Source organism: Gymnodraco acuticeps, unplaced genomic scaffold (assembly GCF_902827175.1).
Source record: "Gymnodraco acuticeps unplaced genomic scaffold, fGymAcu1.1, whole genome shotgun sequence".
In the NCBI taxonomy this organism is placed as follows: domain Eukaryota; kingdom Metazoa; phylum Chordata; class Actinopteri; order Perciformes; family Bathydraconidae; genus Gymnodraco; species Gymnodraco acuticeps.
In genome coordinates this window covers 2100581-2112952 of record NW_022991584.1, presented here as the reverse complement: position 1 = coordinate 2112952, position 12372 = coordinate 2100581, and the positions used below count along the sequence as shown (strand labels likewise).

At 40.5% G+C, this 12372-nt stretch overlaps 1 protein-coding gene across 3 annotated transcripts; it reads right to left on the bottom strand.

Moving 5' to 3' along the window:
* Positions 1-4749: 4749 nt before the first annotated feature.
* Positions 4750-10489, bottom strand: zc3h14 (zinc finger CCCH-type containing 14). Of its 3 annotated transcripts, none has more exons than XM_034197651.1 (17): positions 10335-10489; positions 9557-9599; positions 9353-9467; positions 9178-9218; positions 8672-8846; positions 8249-8570; positions 7980-8143; positions 7115-7215; positions 6872-7030; positions 6639-6707; positions 6362-6518; positions 6058-6263; positions 5814-5952; positions 5572-5711; positions 5355-5437; positions 5070-5176; positions 4750-4950 (listed from the first exon to the last, which is right to left on the bottom strand). In XM_034197651.1, exons 1-17 carry the CDS (start codon positions 10368-10370, stop codon positions 4947-4949), a joined length of 2061 nt encoding a protein of 686 aa, XP_034053542.1. In that variant the 5' UTR covers positions 10371-10489; the 3' UTR covers positions 4750-4946. The 3 variants fall into 3 exon arrangements, with proteins under 3 accessions (XP_034053542.1, XP_034053544.1, XP_034053543.1); XM_034197653.1 differs by having other exon boundaries at positions 5355-5434; XM_034197652.1 differs by having other exon boundaries at positions 7980-8140.
* Positions 10490-12372: the final 1883 nt, after the last annotated feature.

Below are 12372 nucleotides of genomic sequence, written 5' to 3'. Positions count from 1 at the left end.
ACAATCAGATGAGAAAACACTTTACATATTAACTAACAAAGTCTATAGACTATAGTGTTTACAGTACCACATTTCAGTATAATAAACCACCAACAAGTATGTCCTGCTGCAGCATTTTTGAATGTACAGTTTTACTATAAGACTATCCGTGTTGTTGATGTAGTTTCAGGTTTCCTCCAGGTGGAGGCAGTGTAGGACACGCAGTTCAGCTGCTTCTTGAGGGTTTTTCATGAGAATAAGAAGATTAAAAAAGGCAGTGATGAAGCTGCTGTGTGGTGGAAAAATATAATGTTTGAGTGTGGTGTTGTTGTAGTATTTTATTTGTGAGTTAAAAAGACTGGGTCCCGCTGTATTACACAGGCTGCTCTCCAGCGTCTATTCACAGGCGCGATCCCACTACTGAGCGGCACGGGGGCTTTGGCCTGCTCCGTCTCCGGCCTTGGCCGATGCACCCCTCCTTAGACGACCTGGTGGTCCCGAGCTCCCCCAGGAGCACCATATCGATACCGAACTTAGTGCGGACACCCGATCGGCATAGTCCGCTGCAGCTCAGGTCTCCTGAGCTCAAACGCTTCACCAGCCTCAGCCTCCCAGTAACTTGGATTACAGGCGCGCGCCACCGCACCCGGCGGGAAATAGTCTCGCTCATAGGGTTTTTGAATTTGACAAATGTGATGTCATCAAGCAGCAAGCCGGAGTGGCATCTAGTGGCGGGAAATAACACTGCAGCTGCTGAAGAGATGAAGGCTGAGTTTGTTAAAGTTCTGGATATCGAACTTTATCTGTTCATTCATATATTCATTTGTATTTGTCTTAATGTCATTCTAATTATTCTTGCAGCACAACATTATCAAATAGGTTACCACACATTCAGGTAGCGCTCTCTAAAGGTTCTCTGAAAAATGTATTTGGTAAAAATGTTCCACATTCTGTGAAGTTTATAATGAATAAATCACATTCAGAGATCCCTTAGGGGAAAAACCTCTTTGAGAGTTTATAAGAAGTGTATTCTCTATCAGTTTAGCTCCTGTTTCTAAATGACAAAAGGGTCTGCCTGTATTATAGAAAATATCAGGCGTCTATAGATTCATACTGAAATGACAGAAAATGTTATATTGCAGAACAAATGAAGGCATCAGTAAAGAAATTGGAAGTTTCACATCCACCCCATCTATTTACAATGTTGAAATGAAGGCTACTGTATGTGTACTGTCCCAAACAGTTCATATCTTGCTTGTATTGTTTTAAATGCAATAAATGATGATGTTTTATTATAAGACTAATCAATTGTTATGTTCATCAATAAATAATGACTAGTGTTGGGTTAACATTACTAAGGTGCTATACTGAGTAAGATTCTTGGCATAGTACATGTCACAGAGCAACGTTCATGCTGCTGATGAAGAATGATACATAATGACTAAAGTGGACCATTGACAGACAAATGAAAACCACAAGATCACCTAAAGAGTTTATTTTAGCATCATGACAGTTGTTACTGACCACTAAAATCAAAAGGAAAAGCAGTGGAATGAATCAGGTCGATACAATCATCATGACATATGACATGTTCTGTAAAAGTGATGCTGATGATAAACGCACTTTCATTTAGCACCTACAGTTATTAACACCCAGGAGCTTGCAGCTTCTTGTGTACGTGATAGACAGAAATAAAGAATCTAAACATGAATAATGGGGACCTGAGCCCCTTTCTGTAAATGCAACCGACGAGAGAGAAGAAGCACAGCAGTGACGAACAAGACATTTATGGAACATTGTTTTTTACAGTTCTTGCTACCAGTGATAGTAAAGCTGTCGATAGGTTGGAAGAGATTTACACGTAGAGGCTTCGAAACACATTTTAATGCAGCTTAACAGACGCTAAAAGCAATACAAAACTGGAATGACGTTTTTTAAAACAGCGGGATATGTTCATTAGTTTCCTGCTCTGCATGAACTTTGTTCACCCGAGCAATTGTGATCACATTAGCCACTTCACCAAAGCACCTTTTCTAATAGAGCCACTGAGTTGGCACATTGTACACACAGATTACAGAGAACTGAAGCCCCGATAAAGAACAAGATGAAGACAATCAGATGAGAAAACACTTTACATATTAACTAACAAAGTCTATAGACTATAGTGTTTACAGTACCACATTTCAGTATAATAAACCACCAACAAGTATGTCCTGCTGCAGCATTTTTGAATGTACAGTTTTACTATAAGACTATCAGTGTTGTTGATGTAGTTTCAGGTTTCCTCCAGGTGGAGGCAGTGTAGGACACGCAGTTCAGCTGCTTCTTGAGGGTTTTTCATGAGAATAAGAAGATTAAAAAAGGCAGTGATGAAGCTGCTGTGTGGTGGAAAAATATAATGTTGGAGTGTCGTGTTGTTGTAGTATTTTATTTGTGAGTTAAAAAGACTGGGTCCCGCTGTATTACACAGGCTGCTCTCCAGCGTCTATTCACAGGCGCGATCCCACTACTGAGCGGCACGGGGGCTTTGGCCTGCTCCGTCTCCGGCCTTGGCCGATGCACCCCTCCTTAGACGACCTGGTGGTCCCGAGCTCCCCCAGGAGCACCATATCGATACCGAACTTAGTGCGGACACCCGATCGGCATAGTCCGCTGCAGCTCAGATCTCCTGAGCTCAAACGCTTCACCAGCCTCAGCCTCCCAGTAACTTGGATTACAGGCGCGCGCCACCGCACCCGGCGGGAAATAGTCTCACTCATAGAGTATTTGACTTGGACAAACGTGACGTCATCAAGCCGCAGCTAGAGTGGCATCTAGTGGCGGGAAATAAAGCTGCAGCCAAAGAGATAAAGGCTGAGTTTTATTGTATTATAAACGTAACCCAAAAAGTAAAGAAATGTGTTTGTTTGATTATTTCTTTTTTGTAATTGGCAATAAATATACTGTTGTAAACGTAAAGCCTGTTTTCTTACCTTAGGAACAAGCATTTGTGGGAGAGCTGAGTGGGGTGCGTCCATGAAAGATGACAGATCTCCTCTGCCAATGCCAAACAGCTTTTTATTTGCTGTTGACTCGTGTTTGGTGGATTAGATGATTGCAGTCTGATGAATAAAGACATATTGGCAACAATTTATTAATTTAACAAGAAGTCTCAGTAGTGTCAGTGTGTGGAAGAACCATACACAGCCACACCAGCCTCTCCTCCTCATACTGTCACCAGCCTGCTCACACACTGCTGTGGAATGGCATCCCATTCTTCAACCAGTTATTGTCCCAAGTCAGCCAACGTGGTTGTGTTGGTTTCTCTGGCACGGACAGCAGGGCCAAGTTGATTCCACAAGTGTTCAATTGGGTTGTGGTCACGTCAAGACTGCATTCGATTCCATCCTCTCCACTCCCAAACTCTGGAAGAGTTCTCTGCTAATCCTCGCTCTGTTGGGGCGAGCGTTGTCATTTTGGAGGAAATATATGGGTCCCATTATATTGAGATTTGAACATAATGTTCCTCCACATGTTGAAGTTCCAGTCTATGTGGGCCTCATGGCAGCCCTACGAGACTGGAGATGGGATGCTGTTTGGCATTGATATAGGAGATTTGTCAAATGGGCGCAACCCACATACTCATCGCACAAATACTTGTTCCTCACAAATATGGCACCATTTGAAAGGTAAATAAACTGGCTTTCCAACGGTAAAGATGTATTGCCAAGAAGCATTGTTACAAAAATAAATAATCTACCAAGCACAAATGTCCTTACTTTTTGTGTACATTTTATAAAATCATTCTGCAAAGATTTCGTTAAAGTTAAAAAGATTAGTGACATCAAAGCTTATTTTTGGTGTGAAAGATATTCAATAACGTCCCTATAGGCCTATGCAGTGATACCAAAACTATTATATGAATGGTCTCCGATAACACAACTTATTTTGGGAAAAAATGCTTTTGCATGTTTTTGGGTAAGATAATCCATTACTTCACTATTTGACAGTGCAGTGCTACCCTTCACACCTCAATGATCCCCTGCGCATTACACTACATTAACAAGTTAGACAAAAACATTCCCTTTGCATGGTTTAGGTCTCTGGACTGCTGGCCAGCGCCGCACAAGTGTCTGTCTCTCTCTATTATAACCAATAGGAGACCACTATTTGAATCATTATTACTGATAATATATTGTAATATGCAATCATACTCTGTGTGTAACTTGCTGATTTGCTGAACTATTGACACTAAATCAGCCTGTTCAGTCTCCCTACAGAGCAAACCTATAAAATAACCACTATATTCCGGTTTTCATTTCAACACAACCGTGTTATCACATCCTTTCTAATGAAATAAGTTGGAAAGACTATATTTTTCTAATTGAACTCTGTCCAAAACATAAACTGCCACTAGCAGACATCTACTTGCCCCCAAGTCATGAGCGCAAATAATATTGATTAGAAATTGTTTTCAATTCCACCTCGAAACCTCCATTCTGACGTGATCACAAGAAACTTGACATGTTTTTTGATGAAATAATAATACACAAAAATAATTATTAAAATGTTTCATCCGTCATCATCTTATGGTTTACCAGTAGGGAACAACTATATATTTCAATGTCAACAGTGAATAAAATATTTCAGCTTACTAGAAGAAAATACATTCCTTGTTTGTTTTCTTTTTAAAACAACTAAAAGTGTTTTGTTCGATTCATTGCAGTCTGTGGTGAATATCTGCATGAACTATACTATCAAGAACATGAGATAAATGATGAGATGACAAAGTTAAAGTTCACTGTGAAGTTTTTTAATATTCTGAGAGCACGAACAAAAACCTTTTCATTTTACAAAACAACTTAAAAATCAAACCAAACAATACATTAAAATGAAAGAGTTAAGAAATCTGTAGAAACAGATAGAGATCATCTCTCGTAACTTCACATTGATCGTCCCCAGACTTCTGTCAGGCTTTCTGGACTTTATTAGCTGTGAGAGAGGAAGACAAACAGTATTAAGTAGATGCAAACATTATGATGACTATGACAATCAAAAAATTGCTTTATTTAAATATTATTTTTTATTTGGGACAAAACTCATTCGCTCACCTGGTCTGCGTCTTTGTCCACTTCAGGGCGTGTCTGGGAGGCAGAGACGTGGTTGGGTGGTAGAAGGTACATCCGGAGCGTTTACACTGCGCCCCGAAGCGACAAGGCTGTAGGTAAATATGAGGAGCAAAACAAAATGTAAGACACCCTAAGTTTTGTGCACAATGTCGAGACTAGAGTACATTTTAAAAACTTTAAAATAGAAGCACTTTCCCCTTAACTAAATCCAACATTCATTTAAATTACCATTGAAGAATGTTACAACAGCACTTCATAATGTTTTACCTTGGGATGATAAAACGGACAGTCCATCTTCTTGCAGTCTGGGAAGAAGCGGCACACGCTGGCGGTTTGCACTGGCTGCACTGCTGTGAACACAAAGGGTCGAATTAGAGGTGCAGAGAGGAAGATCTTCACACCCCCATTATGTTTGTGATTTACTCCAGGAGTCTCTAACCCTTTAATACGTTATCTAAACTGTGTTGTAGACTGAGAGAGGTACCTGGCCTGGGCGGGGGGGCAGCTGGGCTTCTTCTGCTGACATGAGTGAAGGGACAGTCCGGCTTGGCACACCTGCCGTCGTATTTACAATTAGGATGCACGAAAAGGCATTTGTCCCCAAACTTGCAAGAGGGAAAAGTCCTTCAGGAAAAAACACACATCGAAATCACGAATAAGTGTTGAGTGATTGCTGAGTGATTAAAAACAAATTTCTTCAGTTTATTAACCAACAGCAATACTCACTTGCACTGTGTGGTTGGATGGTGGTACGCACACTCATCTCCAATTTTACAGACCGGCCAAAACCTGCAGCGCTCCGCCCCCTTCTTTTTCTTTAAAGGGCCAGCTTCGTCTTCCTCCATCTCAACATCCATCACATCGTCTGTCCAAAGAAGACATTACGTTAACCCTTTACTGATGCACTTCGGAACAGTTTAAAATGCGCCTTCAATGTAAGGAAACAAATTATCTTGACGGAAGAACACACCTTCTGTTGACCGGACATATCCCTGGAGTCTTTGAAGGATGCTGACTTTGGGCTGCCTGTTGACTTGGACGGTTGCCTCGGTGACCTTTGTGGGCGGTCTCACATCATCCAGCTCCATCTCACAGTCCGCAATATTTTCCAGCGGGCTCGGCACCCCGTCTAATGTCACTATGAACTTAGGGCTGGCAGAGTCGCCCCCCTCTTTACTGGTGTGAGAAGAGAAAAGAGAGGGAACATGTGACAAATGTATACATGCAAAGAGCTGAGGAAAAACTCTTATATAAATGTGTGTGTGTTTGTGTACCTGGCTTGAACCATGCGTGGTAAAGCAGCCTGCAGCCCTTTGACCAAAGGACGCTGCTGACTTTTGGCTGTAGCTTCTCCCAGCTGCGGTCGACTCACTATGAAGGAGCGGGTATCAAATGGCTTTGTCTCACTGCCGGCCACAGCGACTTCCACACCTAGAGGCACATGCAAATGTCAGTTAATAAAGATTTTAGTGAGAGCAACTTTTTATTGTAACACTTTTCTTAAGTTGCCCCATAAAGAAGAAAGGTCTCAAAAAGACTCCCCATACTCACTCTGCTCTCCTCCGTCATTGCTCTCTACTAGGTCCAACTGGAGGCGTGAGGCTAAAGATCTGACTGGAGCTGTGAGGAATAAATCAGTGAGTCATGCGTGGTGTAAATACTGAACATTTCTTATGTCATTTTAACTCACTGCCTTCCTGTAACTCTGGCTTTTGGATGGCAGTGTATTTAAAGCATTGCTCTGATAAAGGCACATCATATGTTTCCACTCCTACATATCCTACCAGGCTCTCTGGAAGGAGGTAGCGCCGCAGGGTTGTAGGACTGGACTTTGGGGGCCAGGCTCTGGAGGTGCTCCTGGACCAGCTGGATGGCTGCCGTCATCTCATCAGTGCTGGCATTGCGAGTCCGGGGCGCCACGGGAACAGTCTGCCTCTGTGGTACTGGGAGGGGAGAGAGAGGGGTTAATATAAGAAAGCGATCAAGGTGACTGAGCTAAATAAAAGAGTGTCCATGGCAATGCATACTTGTTGGGTAAGATGTAGTTTTGTTGATTGAGTCCTGAGCCTCAGAGATGGCCTTCAGTATCAGATTCCTGTTGGCTTGCTTGGCTGGAGGGAGAGTAGGTCTGAAACAAAAACACCACAGTAATGCTTAGGGTAGAGTTATGATTCCCTGAGTTTGTAGAAACAGCACAGGAGCTCAATCATGTACTGCTGTAGGCTAGGCTGTCATCCAAAAATATTCAATCCACCTAAAAAAAAAACTGTGTACCGTTTGCTGCAAACGGTTTCATTTACTGTATGCAATACACTGACCGATATAGAATTTTCCATATGGCCCTTTAGTTTGGTTTCTAATCATCTTAGCTATTGCCCCCCCTCTCACTCCTGTCTCATGCAGGCAAACGGCCTTGGAGCTTTAACATTCTTTCTCCACAGCCGTGTATTGTTATGACCCTGAGAGTTGATTCGACAAAACAGTCTCTTCTTCACATAATAACAGGACAAAGTTGACACGGTGTCAGAGAGCAGTAAAGACATCCGGGGTCCATCTCATAAGGTTGATATAGCTCCCAGAGCTTGCTTTGACTAGTTATCAAACATGGATTTACTCTTAGTAATAGTTAAATATTGAGAAGCTATGTCTATGTGAATTCTTTAACCATCACTTCTACTAAATCTTCAGTGTCTGACATCGGTTTGAAGCTGCCCTGTGTGCTCATTTAAATAGATGTCAGTGCTGGAGGGTCCTTTGTTGGTCCCTTTCAGACACAGTAGAAGGTCTAATGCAGAATACAATATGGATTGTAACTACATAAATATTTGCTGCATTATTGTGGTTACTTATTAATGCATTACAATCTTGGCATTTCATTTGGTTGACACTGACTTGCGTTCTGGTTTGGATGGTAGGGACACTCTACTGGATAGGCCTCTGCCTCCATAGCCTGTATCCTCCTCTTCCATGTCATCGCTGTCTTCATCTGCCACTCTGTTCACCCGCACCACAGAACTCGCTACAGGCGCCTTACGCTTCCGTGACAACTCCTCCTGCTGAAAGAAAGACGACAAGTACATTGTTATTATGGATGCTAACCTACACTCGTCCCCCACTTTGTCAACAGAAAGTTGCTGTATTATCTTATGGAATCACAGTACCCTACTGGATCCGCTTCTGGATGATCTGCTGCTTCTGCTGTCCTGCTGTCTGTAGTGAGAGGATCCTTCTGAGGGCCGACACGAGTCTGCAGAGCTAACTGATGAATACTTGCTCTGACCCGGTCGGTAGATTTCTGCTGTGGGTCTACTAGGTGCCCCGCGTGTTCGTCCATGGCTGGTGGCGATTTCTACAGGTTCCTCAGCGATGAGGTCATAATCCATGTCAGGTTTGATGTCAATAACGGCCTCTAAGGGGAGCGGCTCCATGAGGGGCTTCACAGTGGAGGTTAGACGAGAGGAACTCTTCTCCAAGCTGCTTCTCCTGATAACAAACACAGGCGTATGTATATGTTTAATATGCATGTGTGCTGATTGAAACAATGAAATGTAAACAGTGACTGAAGATAATAAGAGCTTACACACCTGCTTTCATGAGCGGAGCTGGACACGCGTGCTTCAGTCCTATCAGAGTGGGAGCTGGACACCATCAGCAGCTTTAATTCCTCTGCTCTGACTTCCTCAGTCAAAGACGACCGGCTTCTCACAGCCACAGCACCACTGTCCGACTGAGGCACTGGTGTGCTGAGGGAGGCAGGCTCTGTAAAAATCATGTAGGAAGACAAGGAGAGAAATCATGGTGATAAGAAAATATAATAAAAGCAGTTTTATTAATCCCATAGGAAATTATTGTGCTTAAAAAAATTAATAGAGTAATACAGTTATAATGTATAATATTTAACACAAACACCACCCCCTAACAGAGAGACAAAAAAAGTAAGCGACATATTAAAATAGGTTTACTAGAATAAAAAAAGTAATAATATGCGTGATAGCTGGTGGGAGACAGCTACAGGCTTTGTGCATTCAGGTTATCTCCATCTGGTTAAAAATGCAGAAAATCTTAAATGTATATACATGATCCGACTTACCGACTGCAACCGTTCTTAACTTCTCGAGGACACCCTGTAGCCTAAAAATAATAAACAGATGCATGTTATGTCAAGAACTGAGAGAATTGTTGATATTAATAATGTTACTTGACAAAGAACTATGTGTAATTTAATCAGACTGGTAATATACACTTTTGGTCTGCTTTCGGCGTACCATATTGTGAATTTACTAGTGTTGTTGCCAAGAAAAAGAGATAGGTCGTCCGCCATCTGCTGCGAGGTTTTCTTGTTGGCTACCATCACCATGATATAATCAGGAAGCTCTTCATCTAAAAAGAGAGAAAACACAGACAGAATGTTATGTCTCATCCAAGCACCAGTCGTCCCAAAATACAAGATCTGCATCGTATTCACTTACCAATATATGCACCGAGCTCTTGAAGCTTGCCCTTGATAGCAGCCTGAAACAGACCAAAGGTATAAATGTTATTATATATCTAAACATGTTTTGATAAGCCCCTTTTCACGCTGATATACATTCCATTCAAATAGCTTTATTAGAATGACCATAATGACAGTATTGCCAAAGCTTTGTACAATTGCTAAATCTATACATAAATATACATTTGAAATGTACTGTTAAATTACAATTAAATAAAACTAAGTTGAAGGAACACAAGTAAGAAAAACATATGTTGAGTCAGTCAATTAATACAATAAGAAAATAATAAGACAAACTGTCCTGCAAGAATGCAGCTTCGTTTCAGTCCCCGAGTAATATGTATAGTTTTTAAATAATTGAGGCTGCTCACTATAGAATTTTGGGAATAATTCTTTACGTTTAGGTTTGAATTGTGTACATTGTGTGAGAAAGTGCTGCTCCACATATCATTCATTCGCTATAGTCGTTCTAAACTATCTAAAACTATCTCTACGTATCATTATTACGGGGGTTTCCTAAAAAAGGGGAGAAAAACCGCTAACACTTTGTAAAACTAACTACTCGATACTGTATCAACTGATAAAGCAAACCTTTTCTCGGCCTTGAAAATAAAAACCATGTTGCCATTCTGCACCACTGAGAAACACAAGCTAGCATGCTAACGTCAGCTAGCAACGTCTTTGCTACACTAGCCTAAACCACGAGCCTTAGCACCGCAGAAAATCACTCATATTAAGCTTGTAATGTTACTCACTCTTATTTTCTTGCTGATCTCTGTCCCAATCTCCATGCTTGTCGTTTTATTTAACTGAGTAAGTTTTAAAAGGAGCAACTGTTTTTTTTTTAACAGTTTATCCGTTAACCAAAAGGAACAATTGTGACGTCTGATCACGTGACTGACAACGGTAGCCGAACAGGGACCAAACTTCTTCTTCAAACGATTAGGCGCATTACCACCACCTACTGGACTGGAGTGTGGAGACGCTAATGGGCAATTACAAATGATCAGTTTTATTCTTGATGCTCTTAAGAAATCAACAGAAGGCTTTCTATGCCGTTTGCTTGGAAAACTTAAAAGTAATGGTGTGTTTTTCAGCAATTTATCCTGAAATAATTTCCCTTTTTCTTCATCACGCTATCCTTCTTCAGTGTAATCAAAAATGTGTTTTTTTAAAGAGTTTTCAGGATTGCTACAAAACCAAGGAGGAAATGTTATGTGATAATTAGAGTAAAACAAAGATATGCAGCTCAAATAATAGAACAAAATGTTATAAAATGTTTTTGTATTGGTCAATGTACTGCATTAAGTGTTGATAATATGATTATTGTTATAATGATCCACAAGATGGTGTAAGAGACTTTTAGAAAACAACACTCATTGTTCTTCCCCTCCACAAGGACATGGCATATCTCACAAATGAAAATAACTCAAATATACAACGATGAAAACTTATTTAGAAATTTAAATGTGGAATTATTGACATGCCATTCAATTGCATGTTTGTAAACAGATTGGTTATCGAAAGACACATCTAAATGATTAACATTTTAATATTAGTCTAATTCTGCTTAACTTACATGATCCTCAACTTTGCACCTACTTAGAAAAGTGTCAATAGATCACCTGTAGAGACATTATGGGGTGCAATTACAAGGAATTTGTTGTGAGACAAAAAGGTATTCAAAGTAATCTAGTCCATGCTTTTCTTAAAACATTTATTTTGGTGTTCACATTTCTTTTTCCTTTCATTTTAAATATTGTTTAAATGCTGTATTTTAAAGCACGTGTCTTTGACTTTCTAAAGTTCAAAGCTGTATGTTTCCTTCAGATATTATTTCCTGTTTTGCAGCCCCTCAATGCCAACCAACAATGACGGGAAGGATCTTGCTCGTCGTCTAGACGAGCGTCTTAATACACACAGCCACAGCCGTCTTCTCCGTCTCTCTGTCTGCTTTGTTCACACTGTCTGTGTGAATCAATGCTGACGCACACATTGTTTAAGGTGTAAATACAGCAACCTTGTCTTTCTTTCAGAATCACTTCAGCTATGAATTGTCATTGACCTCTCTTAACATTCCTGTTGACAAATGCCAGTTTAATTATGAGGAAAATGTTTTGCAAAGAACATGTTTTTTTTTGTAATACCACAACACAGAATGCATTTGTCACAGATAATGACAGTTTGTCCCCAATTCACTTTAACAGCAGCACATAACTTATTTCACTCAGATTGGCATCGCACACCAACCTAAAACATCTGGAAGAAAATAATGACTATCTTCTCTAAAAATCAATTTTCAACAGGGGGATGTACAATTCTCCAATCCCTCAAAAACCAATATAAAGAAAGACAATCACATATCTCTAAAATCAACTTTTTAAGATGTCAAAAAGCAAGTTCTTTGCGGCAACGCATTTTCCAGCTAATTGAAGAGGGTTTTAGACAGTTTTTCTTAGGACGTATGCTATTTTTGTCAACCCCTAAGAAACAGTTTATCACTAACAATTCAATTAATCGGACAGAAGGGGACACAAAACTGTATTCTGAAAAGTAACTAAAGCTGTCAGACTAAAACTATAGGGGAGGGAGGTTTACTGTATCCCTCAGTATTAACTGTATAAAGTTGCATTAAATGAACATGATGAAGTGAAGTACGAGTATCTAAAATGTGCACTCTAATACAGTACTTGAGTAAATGTATTTAGTTAAATGCCCACTCTCAGTTTTGTCAACATTTACCAAGTCAAACTAGGGTAATATGTACTGCTTAGATCAGGGGTCTCAAACTCA

Excerpts from the sequence above, each read along its gene's own strand:
- zc3h14 (XM_034197651.1), bottom strand. The coding sequence starts at position 10,370 with ATGGAGATTGGGACAGAGATCAGCAAGAAAATAAGA. Across the intron at positions 7,216-7,979 it reads CCATCCAAACCAGAACGCAA|ACCTACTCTCCCTCCAGCCA; the intron begins GTCAGTGTCAAC and ends TTTTTGTTTCAG. Across the intron at positions 6,264-6,361 it reads CCACGCATGGTTCAAGCCAG|TAAAGAGGGGGGCGACTCTG; the intron begins GTACACAAACAC and ends TTCTCACACCAG.